This window comes from Rousettus aegyptiacus, unplaced genomic scaffold (assembly GCF_014176215.1).
Source record: "Rousettus aegyptiacus isolate mRouAeg1 unplaced genomic scaffold, mRouAeg1.p scaffold_m13_p_9, whole genome shotgun sequence".
NCBI classification, from domain to species: domain Eukaryota; kingdom Metazoa; phylum Chordata; class Mammalia; order Chiroptera; family Pteropodidae; genus Rousettus; species Rousettus aegyptiacus.
Genome location: NW_023416312.1, coordinates 100,913,649 through 100,937,785, shown reverse-complemented (window position 1 = coordinate 100,937,785; position 24,137 = coordinate 100,913,649). Strand labels below are relative to the sequence as shown.

Sequence of the window (24,137 nt, the reverse complement as noted above, 5' to 3'; positions counted from 1 at the left end):
GTGGGTGTGCGCAGCTATGACAGCGAGGTAGGGTGGCTGGGAGCCACAGGACAGCCTTGTCCCCGACGGAATGGGCAGCTAGGAGACAAAAGAGGAGCCCAAGGGCCTGGGAGGGAGGCCTGGAATGGAACGCCCCTCCCACCCGCAGTACAGAACCACAATGCCACGTAAGTGCCCCGGGGAGGATGGGCTGGCTGCAGGGCCAGCTGGGCCTGCCCGGCCTGGGTTGCAAATGCCCCGCTTCTCTGTCCAGATACATTCCTGCCCACCCCCCTCCCACCCTCCCCAAACACACTTTCTTGTCAGACACAAAGACCACAAACGCTGTGCGACTCCACCCAGGCGAAAGCTCCGGGACAGGCACACCCACACGGATGGCGGACTGGGGGTGCCAGGGGCTCGGGGGAGACTGCTGACGGGTGCGGGGTCTCCTTCTGGGGAGTTGGAAATATTCCGGAACTAGAGGTGATGGTTACAGAACATGATGAATGCACTAAATACCCGTGAATTGTACATTTTTGAATGGCCACAATGGTGAACTTTATTTATCTCAAAAAAGATGTTTTAAAACAAAACGCGCTGCGGGTACTCCGACTCCAACATGTACATTTCTTTATCTTAAAAGAAAAACGCAGTGAACGACATCAGGGGCAGGGGCAGGTCAATCACTTCTCGAAAGGGGGAGCCGGGCACCTGTTGTCCAGGAGGCCCAGGGGGTGGGGGGGCTGGTGGGAACCGGGGAGCCGAGCCCGTTCGACGTCTGCATTCACCGGATCTAGTGTGAGGACGAGGAGACAGACAGGAAGCCGAGCTGAGCAGGGTGGGCCGGCCCGCTGACTGTTCCCCTAGCGGGCCAGGCCAGCTGCCGCCCCCCAGCCGGGCGCCAGGGCCCCCAAGGAGGGGCCTCCTCACCGTGTACTTGTCCCACTTCTTCTCGGGGTCGTAGGGCTCCCAGCGGCTGGCGGGGAAGATGTGCTTGTTCTTCTCGTACCAGCTCCTGAGCACCACCTTGCCCGCGTGTGACTAAGGAAGGACAGCCGGGCCTTGTGGCTCAGGGCTGCCTGGGCGCCTTGCTTCTCCGCTTGTCCCTCCCGCCACCGCTCCTCACTCTCGCGGCCCAGCACCCCTGCACCGCTGTACCTCGTCCTTCTCCACAGTGGCGTCACTGAGCAGCCGCACGTCATCATGAACGTCGAAGTTAAAGAGGGGCCCTGCAAGGGAGAGGCAGCCGTTCCACCCTCGGCTGCTGCCAAGTGGCCGGGGAAGGGGGACGCTGGGCCGGGCACACTTACCACTCTTCCCCCGTGCCTTGGTGACGATGAAATCGTAGAAGCTGTGGTGCTAGAGCCAGGGACAGAAAAGCCATGGCTGATGACCCGTCTCGGTCTCTCCCACCCGCCCGCCGGCCCGCAGGCTGGACGCAGGCCCCGCTCCGCACATGGCGCCACCCCGGCCCGAGCCAAAGACCCAGAGCAGAGTGGAGACTGTCCCGAGAAGCCCCCAGGCACGCCAAAGCCTCGCGCCCCTCCCAATGCCACCCTGCCCAGGGCTTGGGGAGAGAGGAGACTCACATGGGGTATGATTAGGTCCTCTTTGATGTACATGAGCTGCTCCACCCCTGCCGACCTGAGAGAGAAAGGCAGGAGGGCGTGGAAGGATGAGGAAGCAGCCAGCCAAGGAGACGGGCGCCGGAGCTGGGAGCAGCCCCGAAAAGCCCTGAGGCCGGCTGCTAGGTTCGGGGAGCCCAGCACCAGCGCCCAGGGTCCTCCGGGCGAAAGAGCTAAGGCCGACGCTCCCACCTGAGCTGTGCATGGTGAGAGGGATGGAGAAAGGACGCTGGCCCTCTTGCTGGGAACGCAGTGCCAGCATGCCGCCTTCCTACCCAGCGAGGGGTCATCCTGATACGTGCGCCACAGGCGGCGCAACCACTGGTATCAGGGCCGGGACTGCGGGCTCCAGACACACACACACACACACACACACACACACACACACACCCACCCACCCACCCACCTGAGCTCACTGAAGTCTTTGCGCAGGATCTCCAGCGCCTTCTGCAGGAACTGCTGCATCGTGTTGCCTTTCTTCATCTGCACGAGGGGGGCCAGGAGCCGGCGGCCGGGACACCAAGGCGTTGGGCGGGGGAGATGGTGATGGGCTCTCGAGAAGGCCTGGAGGCCCCTGCTAGGGTCCCCAGAGCCCTCGCTACCCCACGGGTGGCCGGGTCCTCTTCCCTGCTCCGCCCAGGGCCACCCACATGAAGGGGCCTGCGGGCTTCCCAAGTCGGGATTAACGCTCTTCCTCCCCGAATCCGAGGGGCACTGGGAATGGGGTGCAGCCCCCCGACTGCCCACCTTGACTGTCCGCCGGTGCCCAGAGCCATCCCAGTAACTGAAGGTGATTTCTATCTCCTCGCCTACAAAGCAAAGTGTCACGTAGCCTCCAGAACCAGGTGTCCCTCTCCCCGACCCCGGCAAGCCCCCAGCCCCAGCCGCCATCAGCCCCAGCACCCCGGAGGGCCACGTGGTCCCACTTGGCGAGCACTCACTCTTGATCTTCTCCTGCTTGGCTTCCCATTCTTGCCGCAGCTCTTCCCGGAGTCGATTCTCCTCCTCCTGGGACAGGAGACAGGTACAGGAAGGAGGCCCAAGGCACTCAGGGGACATGCAGGGCTCTGCTTCCTGAGCAAAAGCCTCTGCCCAAGATCAGGGCTAGGGTCAGGCTGCCTTTACCTCGCGGTCTCGGTCAGGCAAAAAGCTTGTGTCCACATCTGGGTTCTTCCCCAATTTCCTCTTCTTCGTGGTGATCTCTGAAGCCAAAAAAAACATGAGTCAGTGGCATGATGGCCCCTGCCTGCAGGACACCCCGGACCTTTGTCACTCAGACCTCAGCTCAAACACCACCTCCTCGGAGGCCTTCTGGACCATCCTGGCTGGGACGCGCTGCCCTCTGCTCTCAGCCACAGCGGCCGGCACTGTCCTCTTCTCAGTACCTATGGTGACCTAAAAGGCGCCCTTGCCAAAGGCCTTTACCTTGGTCTCCACGGCCAGAACCTGGACAAGAGACTGAGCACTGCGTCCTTCTCCCAGTGGCTGTGACCTGGAGTACCTTGGAGGACTTAAGGCATCAGTGCCAGCGCCAGAGAGGGCAAAGGCTCCTTTGTGCTGGAGAGACGGGGCACCTGCAGAGGGGCGGGTGCTTGGGGGACGACCCCCTGTGCCAGGAGCTGTGCTAGGCACAGTTACGTGTCTGATGTCTCTAACCCTAAAGGGGCATGCTGCTTCTTTCTCCCACGAGGAACCTGAAGCCCAAAGTCCCATGATTACTAAGACCAGAGGCAGCAGGGAGACGAGGACAGCCAGCCTTGCCAGCATCCTGGACTCTGGGCCGACGTCTCTCCAATTAGGACGTGGATGAACTAGAACGGTGGCTTTTCAACTTGCCAGTGTCGGCACCTGGGAACACTCTGACACGTTGCCAAGGACCCCAGAGAGCTCTTGTCTAGGGGATTGTAGCCACTGACATTCACCAAATTAGAAATTAAGCCTGAGAAACACCAAAGACTCCAGGACAGAAAAGCAAGCACTCTGTTAGCTGTTGGAGTGATGTCATCACATGTCACGTGGCTTCTGGAAAACTCCATCGCACACTCATGAAAGAACCAGAATGCAAAAAGCCAAAGATGTCTTTGTATGATTATAAAAATGTTCTTGACCTTGCCTGCCCTCCAAAAGGGTCTTGGAGACCCCCAGGGACCCTGAAGCACCCTTTGGGAACCGTGGACCAGGAGACAAGCCTGCTTCAGGGCTGGGGGTCCAGAGGCTGGCTGCACATCAGAGTCCCCCAGAGAGCTTTAAACAAATCCTACGCCAGCACCACGTCGCCAGGCCCCTGACACAAAGCCTCTGGCGGAGGGAAGCCCCCACGAAGCTCCAGTAACACACAGCGAGGTTCGCAGCCTTCCCCTCAATCTGTGCCGTCCAAAATGGTGGCCCCTGCCACACAGAAGCATAGCTCGTGCAACGTGTCACTAAACACTTACTACCAAATAGTGCTGAAATTAACCGCACCTGCTTCTTTTCATGTGTTTTACTATGGCCCCTAGAACACACACAACCCCAGGAGGCTCACAGGCTTCCTCCTGACCGCGCCAGCCACTCCCCTCAAAGCCATCACACCCGGTCTGTCGCCACACCAAGCGGCACCATCCAGCACCATTCCTTGGCCATCAGGCAGCCCAGGCCTGCCACCTCACCCTCCCAATCCTCAGATGTGTCTACTCCTGCCGCTCCGCCTCTGGGTGCACTCGGCAATCAACTCCACGTGTTTCCCTGCCCGTCTCTCTGGCCGCTAACGAAATACCCGCATCCTGAAGGCCCAACTCAACTGACCCCTGTGGGACACTTTCCCTGGGCCCTGGCAGGGTGCATGCTAACCTGTGTGACTCTGATGAGAGGGACAGTACCCTGCCTGTTAGTCTGCCTCAGCCCTGGCCCAGCCTGGAGCAGATGCATAACACATGGGGTCCCCATGTTGGCTTTGTCCTTGCTCCCCAGCCTTCCCAATTTGTCCCTCTGACCCCTTGTTCCCTTGGCTGAGAACTGCACTATACAATTAGTAGTCACTGAATTTCTGTGGCTGTGTCAATTTACACAGAAATTAATCAAACTGAATTTAACAGCCACGTGCCCCAGTCAGGAGCCACATGCTCAGTGGCCACCTGGAAGCACAGATATGTACATGTCCATCATCACGGAAAGTTCCACTGGCCAGCCTGGTCTAGACCTTCCTCTCCCCTCCTCCGTCCATCCTTCATGGCACACACAGCAGCTCACCCTGGCAGGCTCTCGCACCAAAGACCCCACACCCCTGCCCAGGGGATGTACGCCTGGCTCCAACTCACTCTGCCGCTGAAGGCGAGCCCCCACCCCAACTCAGCTTTGCACACACTGCAGACTTGGCTCTTCCTCTCCTGCCCCGACGTGTGAGGTTGGGGACCACGAGCACAGTGGGGAATCGAGGCTGGGTGGTGGATGTCCGCTCTAGAGCCAGAAACCCAGGACAGAGGGCTGCGGGCAGGGCCCCTCCCTGGCGCCCCAAGCTTGCCCTCACCTTCCCTTTCCAGCTCCTCCTCGTACATGGCCATCTCCTCCTCTTCCTCGCCTGCCTCCTCCTCTTCCTCCAGGGTGAAGGACAGGCTGGAGATCTTCCGCTTGGCCTCCTTCTTGCGCTCCTTCTCTCGCAGCTTCTCCAGCTTCCTGCCGAGGTACAGACAGCCATCATGTAGCATGTCCCCACCCCGTGACCCTTTCCCTGACCCACAGCCACCTGTGTGCTCAGCATGGGGCCCACGTAGTACAGACCCTGAGGAGTCCTACTGCCCTGGGTCACTTCGAGCTCACGGGCAGGGTTCTGATTACGACGCAAGGATTTCCCATTCATGGTTCAGGAACAGCCTGACCTGACCCCAAGCACTAGCTACATCTCAAGGGGAGGGCTGCGGGTAGGGATGAGAGGACCCACAGCTGCAGCTCCTTCGACTGCTCCTTCTTGGCCAGCTGCTTCTCCCGCTCCTTCACCAGTGCCTCCTGTTTGGCCTTCATATCATTCAGGGTCACAAGTCCTGCGAGGCAAGGAGACATGAGGGGTAAGGGCCGGTCAGCCTGGAGCCAGCGAAGCAACAGGTGTCTGGGTCCGGGACAGGGTGGCAGGCGCTTTGCTCACCCACGGTACTGGACTTGAGCTCCGCCTCCACGGCATCGTAGTGAGCAGAAAACTTCTTGTCGATGTTGGATTTCATTATGTTCTCCTGTCGGGGAGGGAGAGCAGCGGTGAGGGCCACCCATCACCCCACTGCGGAAGTGGGGACCTGGGCCTGGGTTCTAGTCCAGATCTGCCCCAGGCCTCACTATGCGATCTTGGGAAAAATACGCCCCCTCTCCTTAGTTGATGGAAGGTTCCACAAGGGCTGCGAGGGGTTCTTTCAGTGCTGAGGGAGCCAAATGGGGTCGTTTCCTTGTGACCTCTGAACTGCTCTGGCCCCTCCATGCCTCCCGATGGGGACCAAAGCTCCCCCAGCGGTCTGGAGTCATGGGCTCTGCCGGCCTTTGGCATTTTTCACACCCAGCTTTTAAGCTGAAGCTCTGGAGACCCAAGGCAAGGGGTGACAGAAAAGAGTGGCCAGAAGGCCAAGTCCCTCACTGAGCAATGTTGCTCCCTCCCTGCTCCAGATGTTACTAAGCTTCCCATGAGGCCTCCTTACTCCAGCCCAGCCCCATCCCAATAGGTCCCCCTCTGGCCAGAGGCCTCCAGAGGTGGCCAGCTGAGAAATGTACCTCTGGCTGGCCAGAGAATGGGCATTGGGACGGCAGGGCCAGGTGAGCATAAACTAGGGCCACTTCCTTAGGCCTGGCTTCCACAGTACCTGCTCGCCCCTCGCGCTCTGAGTCCATGCTCTTCCAGAGTCTCCCGCAAAGGCCCGGGCGGAGGACTCCTTCCCACCTGACTGCCCATTGCCGCTCGCTAAAGCCCTTTGTGAACCACTAGCACCTCTGAGGCTCGCGCACGCTTTTGTTGCAGCATGAAGGGCTCTGGAGTGAGCCTCAGCTGCCAGGTGATTGGCCGAGACCCGAGGGGCTTGCCCTTCCCAGTATCCATTGGCTCTGGGCCGAGACCTCGCTCTCAGGGCTGAGGGGCCAGAGCCAGGATGCTTTGTGCCCGCGAGGGGCGCTCCAATGGGACCGACCGTTAAAACCACTGATTGTGGCTCCCTCAAGCGGGAGGCTTGTCGCGAGCTAGCTCGGCGCAGCCTTCCGCGCCCATTTTACAGATGATCAGACTCGCCGGCTCGTTTCTGCCTCTTGCTGGAGGTCAGGGAGCGAGGGTCCCGCCCCGGCTCGCCGCCGGTGCTCTACGCCTGCCGCCCGGGGACGCGCAGGGGCCCAGGGGGTCCGGGCAGTGGGCAGCGCGCATGTTTCCAGGCTCCCCGGCCTGGTTCGCACCTCGGCGATCCGCTGCTTCATCTGCTCCATCTGCTCGCGCTGCTTCTCCCGCTTCTTCATCAGGTGCATGGCGCGGCCCGCCTCGCTCGCGGCACCCTTGTACTGAGCCATGGCGGTGGAAGCCGCGGCGGCAGCAGAGGCAACACCGACAACAACCCGGCTGAGTCTCGGCAGCTGCGACGCCGCGGTCCGTGCAGTCTGCAGACGCCCGCACAGTGACGTCAGCCGCCAGGAGACGCGCGGGCGCCCCGCCCCGCCCCGCGCTAGCACGTGACCATCTGTTGCCCCGCCCCCAAGGCAGCCCCGCCCCTGCGGGCCGCTGGACACTGGCCTGGGGTCCCCTCTGCTAGCAGTCTGCCGTCCCCCTCGTGCCTACTCCTTTGGTTCCCCATTAACTCCAGGACCAAGGCTGGGTCCCCACTCTTACTGCCTCCGGTTGACTCCAAGGCCAGGCCTCTGAGCCCTCCGCTTCCTTGATGATGACCCGGCCCAGGGCCAGACACCCCTATCCCCTTGCTGCCTCCCAGGCAGAGGCCTCCTTAGTTTCCCCTGCTTCCACTGGTTTGACCCTCATCCAAGACCGAGCCACAGTCGCCGTTTCCTCAGACCGTGAGGCTGGGCCTAGGGCCCCAGTGTCCTCCTTCTTGACCTGGAGGCAGGGGCCCAGCTCCCTACACTTCATCCCCCACCCCAGGCAAGGCCCCTCTCCCTGGCTCCTTCATGTTGACCCCCGAGTGTTGCAGTCCTGGTGCCAGCGCTAAATCACTGGGTGGGCCTGAGCAGGTCAATGTGACCCATTTCCTCTGTATAGGCCCTTTCAGTTCAGGAGCTCTGTATTTCCCTGATGAAGAAAGTGACCCTTTTACAGCCATCAGTAGCCAAGCTAAACCAGTCTGAATCAGGGACAGCATGACAGCCCAGCAAACGAAAACCCCACCCAGGGCCCAGCTTCCGGAGAATAAAACTAAAGATGTGGGCTCAGGTTTCAACACAGTTTTATTGGGAGCTTTTGTTTTCTGTGAAATACACTAGAGGTTGGGGAAGGGCACACATTCACTTTTCAAGATAAGGGTTTTCCCACCACTAAGGGAAAGGCATGGGGCGGGGCACACAGGGTCGGGAGCCATTTTCCCACCTCCTTCTGCTTTGCTCACATTTTTTGTCTCTCAGCAAGTACCAGAGGACACAAACAAAAACAAGAAAACAAAAGGGTAAGATCATCCTCCAACGGGGCCACACCCGAGCCCTCTCCCCTCCCAGGCTACCCAGTTGGCCAGGGGAGCTGCTCCACAGCCCCAAGCTCCACCAACAGCCACGGAGGGAGGAGTGAGCGCTCCCTTCTCAGACAGGGAGGGCAGGAGTTAATAAATTAGAATAAATTAACAGGGGGAAGGAATGCAACTTTGTGCTGGGAGGGCCCCTTCTCTCCAACACGCAAGAGAGTTGGTGGGGGGAGGCAGGGGGCATCTCCAAAGGCCACTACAGTAGGGGTAAGGGCAGTGGGAGCAGAAGTCAGCTTTTCCTCCAGCTTCTTCCCAGAGCAGAAGAATTATAAGTGGGGGGGGAGGGAAGAGACACACAAGGAGAGGAACCCTCTTTTCCCAGGATAAGGAAGGGCCGAGAAAGAGGATGCTATCCAAACCCCCCCCCCTCCCAAACCGATGCTAAGGTTAAGGATTTGGTCAGTGAATCAATGAGGTGGATGACAGGAATGTGGTGGGGGAAGCAGAGGATGCTGGAAATAGGGGTGCTTGGTCACGCCCATTTCCCCAGCCCTGGAGAATAGACATGGGTGTGGGGGGAGGGCACCTGGGGCTGAGGGAGGGTCAGCAATCACTGGTCAGCTTCCCCGAAGACATCGTTCTGTTTGCGCTTCATGTTCTCAAAGTCAAAGGCGGAGCCTGCCATGCGCTTGTAGATGTCTTTGATGTCATTGCAAGTTGTCTCGAAGTGTGTGGTGGCATCATAGGAGCAGGAACAGAACACCTGAAAACAGCCGGAGCCGGGGCCCGGGGTGAGTTGGGCAGGGGCCCTGGGCAGGCAGCCAGGAGCCGGGGCCGGAACAGGCTGCTTACCTGGCTCTCAGAACCATCATCGATGGGCTCATACAAGTCACTGATGGCCACAAATCTGAGGAACAGACAGAGAAGGGGACAGGACTCACAACCAGCCTTTCCCTCCTGGCCCCCGTCTCCCAGTCCACCAGCTCCTCGGCTCCCTTCCTTCCCCTAGCCCCTCACTTCTGGTCAATGGGCTCCAGCAGCTCCAGGGCTGGTTCAACCTCCTTTTCGGGCTCCGCAGTCTCCACTGTGGTGCTGGCGATGGCGATGTACTTGCCCTGAGCAGCCACGTTGTGTGCGTAGGAGATCATGCACACGTAGATGTCTGCCCGGAGGTAGGGCTCCATTAACTCAGGCATAGAAAGGGCTCCCCAGGGCTGGGCTCGGTTTGGGCCTCCCTGCCCCTCCCTGGCCCCAACAGAAGGCAGCAATCAAGCTGCCACTCTCATGGAAAAGAGTCCAAGCCACCCAATCCCTTAGAGCCCCAAGTCATGCAGACTATGATGTGGGTCCCTGTTCTTCCATGGAAGGACCAGGCAGAGCCCCAAGGCTGATGGGAAGAGACAGAGTCACCCCATGTGGGGCTTGGCCTACCTGACTTCCTGTTGACCTGGTTCTGGGGGATGATAATTTGGCAAGAGTTGGCATCGTTGGTGTTCTTGATGGGGTGGCTGAGAATACAGATGATGCGGATAACCTGGCCAGCCTTCCGCACACGGTCTGGAATGTAGCTGGGGTCACAGATCAGCTGCTTGCATCGGGCCACCTGGAAAAGCACCAGAAAGTCTTGTCCCTATCCAATCACCCCCCCAGGTGGTTGTGGAGATGGAGTCACAGCTAGGGCTGGCAGTTCCAACAGGTAAGGTGCTCCTCTGAGCTGTCACCACTGCCTCTCCTGTAGCACACGGCTTCATCCTATACCTCAGGGAGGTACGCCCCGATACGCAGAGCTGGGTAACCCCTCTGCTGGGACACTGACCAGGAACACTCCCTGGACCATGGACACAGCACATGGGCTTTGAGAGATACCTCTCACCAACAGGAATGGCCACAGAGACTTCTCCTGGAGCCCTGAGGCCATCGGAGCTGAGGAGCAGCAAACCCGGCAGAGCCAGGGTCACTGGGAAAAGAGCCTCCAAGGAGAGGAACGAGCCCCGCCCGGACCATCATGACTGCACTGTGGAGGCTTACCTCTCCCTCGGACTTCACACCCACCACCTTGCCGTTCTCCATGATGATGTCGTCCACAGGCTTGTTCAGCATATATGTCCCCCCATAGATAGCACTCAATCTGTGGTGAAGAGAGTGATGGGAAAGTCCCCCACCCAGGAGAAACAAGGTCCGGTGCCACTGCACCCTCCTCCCACCAGCACTGGGAGGCAGAGCAGGCTGCCTTGGGCAGGCAGAGTTCAGGAGACCCAGTGATTCTTCCCAGCTGTGTCCCCCAGAGTATCCTGCAAAGAGCTAGCGTAGGGGTGGCATGAGGGCACGGCTCGCCACGGAAATGGTCTGGCGAGCAAAAAGAAAGGTTCTGGAGAAGCCAACTCAAGGCGCCAAGGCCCCTCGCCCAGTTCTAGCGCTGCCTGACTCAGGCCTGGAGCCGAGCAAGCCCCATCTTTGGTGGCCTAGCTCTTCGGCCCTGCACTTCGGCGCGCTGCGGCGGCGCCCTGTCTCCCAAGGAAGGTGCAAAGAGAGTGAAGGCCACCACAGGAAAGTACAAAGTGCTGCAGAAATGCTCAACAGGGCCATTCCCACCCTTGGCCTTAGTCCTATGCAGTATTGCCAACTGAAAGAAGCCATGCCCTCACCTTGCAAAGCCCTGAGGCAGCTCGCCAAGGCCATAAAGTGGGTATAAATATGGGCTCTTGCCATACCGGGCCAGAGACTCGCTGTACAGCTTGATGCGGTTGATGGTCTCAAGACAAGGCTGGTCAAGGTAACTGCAGGGACAGGGTCAGGAGGAGAAGCTCTAATAGCAGCACCCCTGGCTCCCCCGCACCCAAGCACGGGGCCAGCATTCCCCCCACCCTCCATGGCCTGGGGAAGGCTATGGATTAAACACAGGAAAGAAACAGAAAAGGCCACAAGCGAGCGTGTGACTGAGTACAGGAGATGTGCAGGGTGGGCCGAGGGAGCAGGAGTGGACAGGGCTGGGGCAGGCTGGGTGGGGTCAATTTGCCATGCCAGCTTCCCCTCACTCATCAGTGCGGTAGAGCGCCAGGGCGTGGCCAGTGAAGTCGATGACGTCCTGGCCCAGGTCAAACTTCCGGTAGACTTCGCGCATACTGGTGCTCTGGGGATCGACGCCCTCGAAGGTCTTGGCATCGTTCTCATCAAAGTTGGCCACAAACACCAGGAACTTGCGGAAGCGCCGTTTCTCAAACATACCCATCAGATCTGCGGAGGCAAGGCGAGGGGAGCCTTCGCAGCGCGGAACCTCTCCTTCCCACTAGGCAGGCCAAAAAGCGGCTGCCCCAGCTCTCGCCGCGTTCCCTTGCTAACCACCCTGTGACCTGACGTTAACCCCTCCGCTCTTCTTGGCCTCAGTTTCCCCATCTGTACAAAGAGGGGGTTGGGCTGGACAGGCTTTGACGCCCTCCTGGCTCTGACACTGGGGGGGACGTTTCACTGGTCAGGTGGAGTCCCTGTCAAAGGCTAAAGTCCTTCAAGAATGACGCCCCCTCCACACACCTGCGTTTGGACTTCCCTCCCAGTAACCAGTGTGAGGCACAACTCGGGGCGGTACGGGGAAGACAGCAAGGGGGCTTCTGGTACCGCATGGGGAATGCGATTTGGACAAGGGGCACCCTGCTCTGGGTGACTACTCTGTCCCCATGATTCTCTGGCCCAGGGGACCCGCACTCACTGGAAGCCAAGGCTTCGGTCTCCGTGGACGGCACTTTATAGATCTTGCCCCCCTTGTAGACAAAGCTGCCCTCCACTACCTTGAAGTCGAGGTAGCGAGTCACCTCTGTATACAGCAGCATCTTCACCAGCTGCCCTGCAGGGCGGTGACGGAAAGGCAACAACGTCAGCATGGCTCCCTCCAGAAGCTCTACCTGCTCTGGCTGCCTCTTCTACCCAAGCCCGACCCTTCTCTGGTCATCGCAAGTGCCCCCCGCCCACAATACCTCATTCGTTTCCCTCACCATTGGCCATGAGGAATTTGGGGATCAAGTCAACATTCCAGTCTCGACCACGGCCCATGGTCTCAGGGGGCCCCTCCAGCAACTGAAAACGCTTATACAGCTGCAGGAAGGAGGAAGAAAAAGAGGCACCTCAAAGACCACCCCTCCCTCCCCCACCCGCCCCCGCCCAGAAAGCCGGGGGACTGCTTCAGTGCCCTCCATATGCGAGAGGGTAACAAGGGACAGGCCTGGGCCCAGGGGGGCCTCACCTCCTCCAGGGGTGTGATGGAGGAGCTCTCGCCCCCATAGTAGGGGTTCCGGTCCATGTGCAGTACCTTCTTCCCGTTCACGGACATGATGCCCGACAGGATGCATTCCTGGCAAAGGGGCACATTCGCATGCTCCCACCTGCCCACGTTCCCACCAGCAGCCCTGATCTGTTCCCCACTCCGACCTGGAGAGCAGAGCAGTGCTAGAAGGTCTCTGCCCCAGCGGACAGCTCCTTCCACCCCACGCTGGTCAGTTCACCTAAAACTAGAGGCGACAACTGCATCTGGCCACAGTCTCCTTTATAACCTTGTTGGGCAAGGAGGTAAAGTTGAGAAATAACGGAGACGTGGAGGCAGTGTCCGGCTGACACAGGGATGGTCCTCCAGGGACTACCGCACCAAGAAAGTCATCTATCTACACAGAGTCGTAGAAAAAAGACGTATAAGACACGACGAGCCACGGGAGAGACCCAGCTGGACAGAGCAGGGCCCCCGGAGATGAAACACGGTCCTGGGATCGCAGGCCCCACCCTGGGCTGCTTGGTCCTCCAAGTTGCCCCTGCCCCTGAGCCTTCTCCCCCGGCTGCAGGGAGGGGCTTCTGCGCCCCGACTCGGGGAGATGAGTCTCTCAGGGGAGCGGCCCAACGGGGTTTGAGGGACAGGGGGGAAATAAACACCCTCACCAGTCACTGTCATCAGCCCAAGGACAAAGGCTGCAGACACTACTCAGCCTGAGGTCTCCATGGGAAATCGGGGTGGGGTAGCGGGAATGTGGTCACTGCCCCCACTGCTGCTACTTCTGGAACATTCCCTGGGTCTCCGGGGCCCCGTAAAAGGCCGGGGGTGCAGGATGAGGGCCCCTGGCGAAGCCCCCGACCCGTGGTCCTTCATCGCCACCAGGATTAACGCGAGATGGGAAGGGATGCTGGATGGGTGACGGGGTGCGGGAGATGGGCGGAGGCAGGGGAGCGCTGCGGGGTATCGGGCCGAGTAGGTGTGCATTTTCCAGCCCAACAGGCCCGGGTGGGGAGGACGCTAAGGGCCAGCGGTAGGGGCTGGGGGAGTCGAGAGGACGGAAAGGAAGGGGGTCGCTTCTTAGAGGTGCGGCCACAGCGGAGGGTAGAGGCGACATCGCGAGGGGAGTGGGCACGGGGCTGTTTTTTGGGGGGACCCAAGCGCCGCGGATGGCAGTGATTGGATGGGGCCGGGGGCGGCAGAGCCGAGGGGAAGAGGGGACGATGCAGGACCCCGGGCGCCTGACGCCGCACTTACGGTGAGGCCGGTGCCCAGCACGATCACATCGTATTCCTCATCCATGGTCAGGCCTCGGTGCCAGCGCCGTGGGCTCCTCCTCCTCCTTCACCACAGCCGCCGCTGCCGCCGCACTGGACCAAAGATGGCGGCGTGCCGGCCGCCGCCCGACCCCTCCGCCGCGTCAAAGAGTCCCGGCCCCTCCCCGCACCCCGCCGCGCCCGGCCGCGGCCGCCGCCTCCCAGGCTCGCGTCCCGGAAGGGCTGCCAGGACGCGGGTCTCAGCACCAGCGAGGCCTCGCGGGCGGCGCCGCTCTCCGACAGCCCGGAAGGGAGCGGGGCGGGGACGGCCGGTGCTGCGGCCGAGGGATCCGTGCGCGGGAGCCGCGCGCTCCCGCCCCGCCCCTCGGGGATTCTGCGCGGCCCTGAGGGCCAGGCGCGCGCCGCTGCGGCAGCCAGGGGTGGCCCCCTGGAGACGTGGGGCAGCCATTGTCACGACCGTGTCCCCCAGGCGCTGACCGCCCACGCGCTGTAGCCCCCGCCCCACACTAGCCGCTTGGGGGCCCCGCTCGTTAAGACCCTCCGCGCTCCCCGTGGCTCCCCGGGAGGCAGTGCGCAGGGCTCCCGCAGGCATTCCCGCCTCCGCTAGGCCAGCTGCACCCTCTCCCGCAGCCCTCAGCCAAGCGCATCCTTCACATCCAGGGCAGAAATGAGTGACACGAGGCTGAAGCGTGGCGACCCGTCTTTATTTTATTAGGAAGGAAACCCACCGAGCATCCCGGCTCCTGCCTGGCGTTCCTGGCAGAAACCTGCCAGGAACCCAGTGAGCACACTCAGCCCACCTGCGTGGACGGTCCCTTCCTTCTCAAGCCACAGAAATAAACCCCAGTGTACTGCTTATTGTTAGCACGTCATCACCAAAAAACACCAGCCAAGCGCGACAGACAGTTATATGGTACTTCCACTCCACCCCCCCGAACTCTGGGAACCTCCAGCTCCTGATTGCTGCAGGAAGCCCCATAAAGCCTAGGGAAGGCGCATTGGCCACACAAAAGCACTATAAACAGCAAGGGGTGAAGGTGGAGAGATGAAAATAAATAAGGAGAAAGGGGAAGGAGGAGGGGGCCCTAGAATTCATATCCCCTCCCTTCATAATCACTGTGCCTGGGAGATCTGTCTACTATCTATGCAGAATATGTACACCTTATTGGTAGAGATGGGGGGTGGGCGGCCTCAGGGAAGTCCCTCATAGGTTGAACAGGAAGCAAGACAGACAGGGGAACTGGGGGTTCATGCTATGGAAGTCAGGAAGCCCTTCGGTCCAGCATGCCTCGAGGTGAGAAAGCCACAACTGGACACCATCACCCCTTCAATCCTCCATGGGCACAGGGTCACACGATTTGGGTCAAAGTGATGGTGGGGACCTTGTGGTCATCAAAGCGGTCCATGGTCTTGAGGCTCAGGATCATGTGCAGGCCATAGGTGAAGATGAAAAGCATGAACAGGGAGGTGAGCAGCCCCATCCAGATGCCCGGGGAGAAGAAGCCTGCACAGTCGCTGGCGTAGGAGAACTGTTCGCCCGTCACGTTGAAGGCCTGGATCTGGGGGACAGAAAGGACCACGTTGCCCCACAAAGAAGGAGGCCCAGTAAGGGTTGGAGTTCCTGGGTTAGTGGGTAGTCCAGATCTCCTGGGATGGGAGCACCATGGGAAGGGACTCTGGACCACATTCGTGAGCCCAATTGATGCCGAGACTTCAAGCCTCTGCTCCCTCCCCCTCCCCACCAGGACCCTGCTACCTCTGGCCTGGGCTCCTCCTTGATCCCTACCTGGAAGTCCTTAAGAGTAATCTGCCAGAGAGAGGGCTGCGTGTCAGGCACAAGGATATTGCCATTGTCACCATAAGTGCTGACATACTGGCAGTGGAAGGAGTAGATGCTGGGCCCCGTGATCTGGGAGGCATTGAAGTAGACTACAGAGCCATTGCCGTGGATTTCAAGGCGCTCCATGGTAAACCAGTACCGGGCTGACACTGGGTAAAAGCGGTTCACCAGGATGAATCTGAGGGAGGCCAGAGGGTGTCAGGCAGCTGAGACAGCCAGAGCCCGGCCAGTCAGCCCACACCTCAACCGCCCCCCAGACTCACTGGAATGTCACTGTGGTACCAAAAAGTTGTTCATAGGTCAGCGCAAGCCTGCAGGGCAGAAGAAAGAGGCAAGTTGTCAGGTTCTGGAAGGGCCTTAAGCATCTTAGGCCAAGTTGCTCGAGTTCGCTCCGACCTAAGCCGCCCAGGTCCTCGCAGCCACCTAAAGAGGCAGTGTCTCATTTGCCAAGCTGGGATAACTGAGACCTTGTCACATTCTAGGTCAGGAACCAGCACTCAGGTCCACCACCTTCAGATGAAGCCTCCTTCCTCTGGCTCCCCTGAACCTGCTGCCCCTCCTCCTCTCAGCTCCCACTCGGGGTCGCTGAGATGCCCAGTTGGGCTTTAGGGGTGAGAGCAGTCTCTCACATGGGGAAGGTACAGGAGCCCAAGAACTGACTCCAACCTGGTCTACGCCCCCATGCAATCGCCTTGAAGTTGCTCAAGGTGGAGGTGTCAGGTTTCCAGGTGACTGGGAAGTATGCACCACCAAGGTCCCAGCCAAGGACTAGAGGGCATGGGGAAGCAGAACTCTGAGCAACCTCTACTCCAAGAGCCTTCCACCAGCCTCACCCCATGACACCACCAGCACCCCGTAGTGCACACCCCCCAACACATACGCCCACCCTTAGCGGCAGGTACTTTGCCCTTACACGGCAAAGGAGTCATTCCAGAAGGAGCCAGCCAGGCTGAACTTCTGGAGGTTAAAGGTGATGAGGGTCAGGTCCTCCCAGCGTCCCCCGTATGCCACGGAGAAGTTCTGGGCCCAGAACAGGATCCGGGGAGCAGTGTCATTGTAACTCACAGGGGGGTGGATCACAACTGATGCGGGCTGTTTTTGCAGCAGCTGGCGACCTAGCCCCCCAGCCACCATGGCTACATCGCGGGTCACCTGCAGAAACAACCCACAAGCCTTCTCTCAACGGCCCTGGGGACAGGCTTCAAACCACATGGCCTGCCCTCAATGTCGCCCCCAGGCACCCTCTCCACCATCTTTAGTCCCAGTGGTCATACTCAGAGGCCCTTCCTCCAGGAAGCTTTCCCAGGCTGGCCCCTAAGCCTTTGTGATATTCCTAGTCCCTCCGATTTAGGATCACTTGGACTTACTGTCCAAGTATGCCAGCCCGTAAGGCTGCTAGGGCAAGGTGGCAAGCTGTGCCTGGAAGGACTAAGCAGAACCTTATGATTCATATTCATTCCCCGACATCGGCCCAGGAGAGAAGCCAGCTCCCACCGAGGTGCTTCGCTAGGAGCCATTCCCCCTCCAGGCCACTCAGCATGCGGCCTCTGCCCACACCCCAGAGCCCCTGCAGAGGGGCACGTACCCTGGAAGGGCGGACCGCCGTGAGGGCCGCTGTGTACGGGACGTCTTCAGACTTGAGTGTGCTCAGCACCTGCCCAATGACCTCATCTGAGGGGCAGTGGGGAGAGCAGAGAAGCAGGTCACAGGCAGCTGCTTATAGCAATGCTCCCCACCGCCTGTGAGAAACCATCTGATCTTCGCACAGCAGCCAGTGAAGGCAAGAGCGTGCCCTTCCGTGTCCCACATCAGTGCCCTCTGCTGATGGCGCTCAGCGAGATCACCTCATAGAAGCGGGAACCACCAGATGTCTGCGCTATGAAGTGCCCCCGCCCCCAGCAACTGGCATGTCCTCTGTGGTGAGACACAGACCCTCAAAGAGCCAGCACCCATGAACCTTCACTAGTGTGTTTTCAATTCCTGTTGAGGATCCCCCACAGCAGCTGCTGCTCATCCTGCCCGGCCCCAGCCTCCCCTGCGACACCTGTGGCCTCAGTCGCCGACTCCCTAATGCCAAGCCCTGACTAAGGGGAATGAGACAGAGACGTAAGAAACTCCAAACCCGTCCACAGAGGGTTCCTGATGACCTTTCCACGGGGAATGACTAGCCTTTCCAACAAAAAGACAAGTTTTTGGAACTGCTTTTGGAAATACTGCTGGTCTATTAAACCCACAACTATAGGATTCATGCTGCCTGAGTGGAAACTGGCTCCACAGGCTCCCGCACAAAGGACCGCTAGGTGCCCCGAAAGCTCTGCCAGGCAGGGCCTGGCTGGGGAGGGCGAGGCCTGGGGGCCAGCAATTCCCTGCTCAGGTGCCGGTTGCTCCGAGAAGCAGGGGGCCGCCCTGGGAGTGAAAACGGTCTGAGGAGCTGTGGGCCAGCTCTGAGGCTGAGGGCAGGACGAGGATGAAAAACGTGCACCCTGCCCGACCCCACTCACCGTTGCCTGTGAGGACTTCCCTTGGCGCCATCAGGCCCGAGCTATGGAAGAACAGAAGCGTCAGAGCCAGAGTACCCACGGTCCAAACAGCTCTCCGCCATCCTGGGCCGCACCCCCTCTATTGTGTCCTCTGCTCCATGCCACTGTCCTTCCCCACAAGTCCCATTCACCTGGCACTCTAGCTGGAGGCTCTGGGAGCCAGCTCACCGCTGTCTCCACACCTTTGCTCAGATCATGGCCCTACCTAGAAGCCTTTGCCTCTCCTTCTCACTTTATAGTCGTGCTCACGTCCCGGCCACCGGCTGCATGAATGGGTCCTGGCTAGGTGACTTGGCTCCCCACCACCAGAGCCCATGTACGCCTTGTCTCTCGAGGCCCAACAGGCCTAGTATGGGGATCCTTCCCACCTCTCTAGCCAAACAAAGCTCCTTCTGGAAGGGCTTCAAAGTTCTGAATGGGAGGACGGTCATCTCTGAGTTATGCTATCAGAGCCCAGACAGAGCCTTGTGGCTGGAGGCTGGGCCATACCTGGCTGTGTAGGGCAGGCGGATGAGCAGCAGGGCCGGGAGGCTGGCATTGAGCTTCAGCTCTCGCAGGGTGGCCAGGTCCACGTGCAAGGGACTGGCCCCGAGCTTCTCCTGCAGGTAAGTGGTCAGAGTGCTGACTGCGTACCAGTCGACGGCAGGAAGCACCAGAGAGGAGGGGGCCAGGTCCAGGGCATTCTGGGGACAGAAGAGAGGTGGGGGGTGAGTTAGCAAAAGACCAGTGGACCTGGGCCAGCCCCCCAAACCTGGCAGCCCTCCTCTGACAAGCCACACCCACACCCACACAGGCGTCTCATTCCAGGTCAGAAAGCAAATGCCCCATGCTCCTGGCCCCTTACACTCAGGCCTTTCTACCCCCCAAATCAGTATCTCTGGTTCCTAAGGGGACAGTTCTCATTGTGCTGGGGGAGGGGTGCAGGACAGCCCCCAAGGCCCACAGCTGGGAGAGGACGCTTACCTCCAGGTTAGAAAAGGCGCTGTCCTGCTTGTTTCCAAACACACCCCCGTATGCTGTGAAGTCCTCGATGCTCAGCTAGTGGGGAAGCAGGGAAGACGCCTCAGAAGGCTGGGCCAGACGAGGACAGGGCACAGACACCTTCCCTGTGCATATTACACAGGGCCAGCAAAATCTCATTTAGAGTCAGATCTGGTCTGGTCCAAAGAGCAAGCAAGGGTGAGTGTGGGGGTGGGGTTTGGGGTGGGGATGGAAGGTTCTTTCTGGTCTTTAGCACCCTCCCGGCAGGGTGAGAGTGAGGAAATACGGAAGGCGGTCATGGGGTTCGGAGGAAATCTGCGGGCAGCTGACTTGTGGTAACCTCAGGAGTAAGAGTCAGCTGCCCGCCTGCAGACAAGAGGAACCGGGTAGGGAAGAGGGAAGCTGGGGGAGGGGGCAGGGGGCAGTTAGGAGCCCTGACTGCATGCTCCCTGCTCAAAGGAAGTCACAGAAAAGGAGAACCTGCACGCCAGTTGAAACAGCTAGAGCCGCCTATGCCCAGTTTGGATGGCCCCTTTTGAAAGGAGGGTAAGAAGTCCCCCTCCCCACCTGGTTTCGGTGGAAGGAGAGAGAGAGGTAGAGATATTGGGATGTGCTGGAGAAAGCACTGACGTCTTCTGAGCTCTCACGACCACAGTAACCCTGATGCCCACTCCTTTCCCTCTGCGACCTAGAGATGTCCTTCGACTCCTGCCCTCCACCCAGACTCCCAGCTTCCTCTGGCTTTTCCCAGTTAAGCCCAGAGGTGACCTTAATCAGCTTCCCTAACCTCATTCTGTTTAGTATACACACTTGCCCAGCATCCTTTCCCTTCTCGGCAAGAATCACCACCCTGTTTGGCCGCCTGGGCTCTCCTTGTGAAAGTCCCAGAACTACCTCTATCTCCTCATGGCCCTCCCTGCTTGAAATAACCCAAGGCTCAGTGCCACACTTAGAACTGCAACCAACCTTTCCCTCCCCACCTCCTGGCTACTGGCTGACCACCTCTGACCCCTTTCACTCACCGCACTCCAGCAACACCAGCTCTTCCATGGGATCACTAAGAGCACTTCCTGCCCAGGGCCTTTGCACCTGCCAGGAACACCCTTCCCCCCATAGCCACATGGCTCGATCCCTCCCTCCATTTAGGTCTCTACTCAGTGAGCCCTTGCCTGATCACCCTTATCTTTAATACAGTTGCCAGTCACTCTGTCCCCTTATATCATATATGAACTTAGCTTTTACTTGTCACTCTCATGAGAAAGCTTCCTCAGGGAGGGCCATGGATTATTCTGCTCATGGCTATGTCCCCAACATTTAATAACTGGCACATAGTAGGCAGTCCAAATTTGGTAAATGGACGAATGCCATAAGACAGGGGAACCCCAGCTAGATGTTGCACGTGGATTTTAAGAATTGCTCCTCCCAGCCCTCTAACGTAGGTTACAGTATCTTCATTTCACAGATACAGAAACTGGCATTCGCAGATTAGTTCACGCATCCAAACGCTGGTTAAGTAGTAGAACTAGAACTGAATTCCAGTCTGACTACATTATTTACCACCTCCTGGAAGGACTACGGGCCAGCACGACTGCCACAACCTGCCCACAGAGTGACGGGGCAGGACCACAATAGGAATGAGACATACAGGCCACCAATGAAGAAGGGACAAGCAGAGGCTCGCTAACTTCCCAAACACCAATCCTACACTGCCCTAGAATCTTCTCATGGTCTAAATGTCTGGTTTCGGTACAGAGGAACCTGAATGGGGAGGGAAAACAGTGTGCTGGTTATAAGCACAAACTGGGGGGGGGGTGTCCAACAGACTCAAGCTGGAACCAACTGTAGTATGCATAAACCAGCCAATCGTTGCATCTCTACAAGCCTTAGTTTCCTTGGCCGTTAAACGAAGATAATGACATCAGCTTAGCACAGTATAAACGAAGCACTCCGTAAGTGGTCATTTTTTGATTACCTCTATTATGGTCATTACAAGTTAGAATCACAACTCTGCCACCCATTAGCTGTGTGACCTTGTGCAAGTCACTTCCGCTCCTTGGGCATCAGTCTTCTCATCTGTACACAGGGTCGATAATCCTCACCGTGGAGAGTAGGTCAGATAAGTGCTCAGGACCCAGTAGGCATCCAGACTCTGACCCCTTGCTTCCCCTAATCAAGTTGATGCCATTTCCAGGTCTTCACCATTCTCACTGAACATTCTCCTACAGGCCTTCCCAAGAGAGGAGCCACACCTCCTAGCAGTTGGGAGAAGGTCACTAAAGCTCCCCTTGGGGAATGGGCCTCAGTGTTCTGGGGAAGGGGGCCTGCCTGCCTCCTGGTGACCGAGGGAGAGGGCTGGGGCAGGCGCACCTTGTCCTGCAGGAACAACAGCACATTGCGGGGGCCCAGCTCCAGGGCGGGGTCTAAGTAAGTAGAGAGCTGCATGTCGCTGGTGATGTGGCCCTCGTGGGTGTCGACCGCAGGAGCCCACAAGTCCCTGCCAGGGGACAGAAGAGGTGCTGTCAAGCGGAGGCGCATGGTTTGAAATCCGAAGCCCATGGGCTCCCAGCTCGAGGCGTGGGGCCTGGGGCTCTGACCTGGCCGACTCGCTACGGGCCGCCGAGCAAGAGATGGTCTCCTCCGGGCCGGGCCGCTCCTCGCCGAGGACAGCCCTGGACTCGGGCGACGGCCCCTCGGCCGCCACAGCGCGCAGTGAAGCCCGCCCCGGCCCGACCCACCCTGCTCACCGGTCACTCGACCACAGCACCAGCGGCACCTGCTGCTCCGCCGCCGCTGCCGCCGCCATCAGCATCAGCGGCAGCCACCGCATCTGCCAAGGCGCCGGCACCTGCCGCGTCCCCGCCTGCATCCAAGTAGCCGCCGTCGCCGCCATCACAGCTTCAGCTTCAGCGTCCTCTGCTTTGGCCACTGCTGCCACGACAGATCAGGTGACCGTCGCCCCCGCCCGAACTCCGCCCCGCACCACCATTGGCCGGGGTGCAGTAGCTGGCCAGAGCCGCCGATGATTGGACAAAGTGTATGCCACTCACGGCCACCCCTTTTTCCTGATTGGCTGTACGTGTCCGAGGCGCGCACGCTCCAGGTAGAAAAGGAGGCAGGGCCGAACTCGGCCAGCTCCCATGGCCAGGCTGCGGGCTCCGCGGACTTCGGGAGGACGCGAGGGGCGGGGCGGGGCCAGTGGGGTGCCAGGGAGGGCTGCGCTTTACAGGTCCCCACACGCAGGGCTTCGCCCTTGTTTTAATCTTCTTTCTGCTTAAAACTGCAAGAATGGTTTCTTTTTCCTGCCGATGCACCCTCTGTGGGAAGAGAAGAGGGCCCAGGATAGCATCGAGGAATACCAGCACGTAGGGAGGAGGAGGAGGGTCCAGAAGAGAGATCTAAGGAACATCAAAGAGAAGGGAAAAACCCAGGGCGAAAACTTGGTTTCAAGGACACCATGATTTACTGTGTCAGTGTCGCCTGCTGCCAGGAAGCAGGTAAGATGAGGACAGAAAACTGTTTCTTGGACTTAGCAACAACCAGAGACTTTGGCAAGAGTGATGATCAGTCTGAGGAAATAGAGACACGGTGTAGGATTGTCCTTTTCTCGAAGTTTGCCTTAAAGAGAGGAGACAGTGACGGCTAGAGTCAAAAGATGGGACACCCCGCCTCAAATGAACTGGGAGACTTTCTTCTTTTTCTGTGCTACTTTTCGATCTCTCAGATTGGTGACCAGTAGAAACAAACAAAGAACGCGGAGAACTGTAGCCAACAATTGAACTCTTGTTAAAGATGTGTACACTAAACTTACTTAGGAGGAAGTGAACCGATGTCTGCAACTTAGTTTCAAGTGCACCAAAAACAAAATGGAGAGAAGTGTTGTTACATAGATAGGTGTGTGATGAAGCCATGACAGTGAAATCTTAATGGCAGAAGCTACAGGGTAGATATATGGGTGTTCACTATAAGTTTTTTTTGACCTTGAGTGCGATCATGTCCTCTCTCTCTCTCTCTCCACACACACACACACACACACACACACACACTGGGTTGAACGGTGTCCCCCTAAAATTCATGTCCATCTAGAACTTGTAATGTGACCTAATTTGGAAATAGGATCTTTGAAGGTATAATCAAGATAAAGTCATGCTGGATTAGGGTGGTGTCCTTATAATAAGAGGGAAATTTGGACACAGACACACAAGGAAGAATGCCAGTTAAGGATGAAGACAGATTAGAGTGATGCAGCTGCAAACCAAGGAACTCCTGGAGCCACCAGAAGCTGGAAGAGTCGAGGAAGGATTCTTCCCAAGAGCTCTCAGAGTGAGCAGGGCCCTGCTGACACCTTGATTTTGGACTTCTAGCCTCTAGAACTGGGAGGGAGTAAATGTCTATTGTTTTAAGCTGCCCAATTTGCAATAATCTCTCTAGGAAACTAATGTATGTTTGACAGTTTTGAAAATACATGGAAAAGAAAGTTGAATAATGCCCATTGTCTGCACAGATCCACGGACATAGAGTCTCACCTACACAGTGGTGAAGTATCAGTTGGAAGAACCTTTTTTGGAGGATAATTTCGTAGCATCTAACAAACTATTAAGTGTGTATGACCTTTAATCAAGCAATTTCACCCTTAGCGATCCATTCAACAGAAATAGCTGAGCACAAGACACACACGTAGAGAGGTCCATTTTGGCACCGTTTGTAGTTGCAAAAAAGTTGGACACTCGTTACTGGACACTGGGACACTGTGCCCAGCCACAGCTGCTTCTACCCCTGCCACTCAAATACCAGGATGTTTGTGACTTGAGCCAGAAGGCTGCTGAAGAAAACCAACACTCCCAGGGCCATGCCTCTCATGGGTAGAATGCAATCTGCATGCAAAGCCCTCCATGTGGTGCAGGAAGGCACACTAGAAAGAGAGGCTAGGTGCTGGGGACCACCATACCGTGTACACAATGACTTCCTCCCAGCCCTGTGTAGTGACAGCCCATTGATCACCTCCACTTATCAGAGAAACTGCTTATGA

General features: G+C 58.4%; 3 protein-coding genes across 3 annotated transcripts; all 3 read right to left on the bottom strand.

The window, feature by feature from the left end:
• Window positions 1-511: 511 nt before the first annotated feature.
• On the bottom strand, window positions 512-7,213 carry FAM50A (family with sequence similarity 50 member A). The gene is made up of 13 exons (XM_016123729.2): window positions 7,002-7,213; window positions 5,725-5,809; window positions 5,524-5,623; window positions 5,113-5,258; window positions 2,733-2,809; window positions 2,549-2,615; window positions 2,355-2,416; window positions 2,014-2,090; window positions 1,572-1,626; window positions 1,293-1,341; window positions 1,141-1,211; window positions 913-1,023; window positions 512-775 (listed from the first exon to the last, which is right to left on the bottom strand). Exons 1-13 carry the CDS (start codon window positions 7,110-7,112, stop codon window positions 767-769), a joined length of 1,020 nt encoding a protein of 339 aa, XP_015979215.1. The 5' UTR covers window positions 7,113-7,213; the 3' UTR covers window positions 512-766.
• A 766-nt stretch (window positions 7,214-7,979) lies between these two features.
• GDI1 (GDP dissociation inhibitor 1) lies at window positions 7,980-13,890 on the bottom strand. Its single transcript, XM_016123716.2, has 11 exons — window positions 13,731-13,890; window positions 12,459-12,566; window positions 12,211-12,310; window positions 11,928-12,062; window positions 11,260-11,458; window positions 10,870-11,001; window positions 10,253-10,352; window positions 9,656-9,827; window positions 9,242-9,386; window positions 9,077-9,131; window positions 7,980-8,987 (listed from the first exon to the last, which is right to left on the bottom strand). The coding sequence occupies exons 1-11, from the start codon at window positions 13,773-13,775 to the stop codon at window positions 8,835-8,837; spliced, it is 1,344 nt and encodes a 447-aa protein (XP_015979202.1). The 5' UTR covers window positions 13,776-13,890; the 3' UTR covers window positions 7,980-8,834.
• A 543-nt stretch (window positions 13,891-14,433) lies between these two features.
• Window positions 14,434-22,001, bottom strand: ATP6AP1 (ATPase H+ transporting accessory protein 1). Its single transcript, XM_016123702.2, has 10 exons — window positions 21,856-22,001; window positions 21,479-21,605; window positions 19,094-19,168; window positions 18,620-18,813; window positions 18,092-18,132; window positions 17,176-17,261; window positions 16,504-16,742; window positions 15,854-15,901; window positions 15,537-15,768; window positions 14,434-15,309 (listed from the first exon to the last, which is right to left on the bottom strand). Exons 1-10 carry the CDS (start codon window positions 21,999-22,001, stop codon window positions 15,100-15,102), a joined length of 1,398 nt encoding a protein of 465 aa, XP_015979188.1. The 3' UTR covers window positions 14,434-15,099.
• Window positions 22,002-24,137: the final 2,136 nt, after the last annotated feature.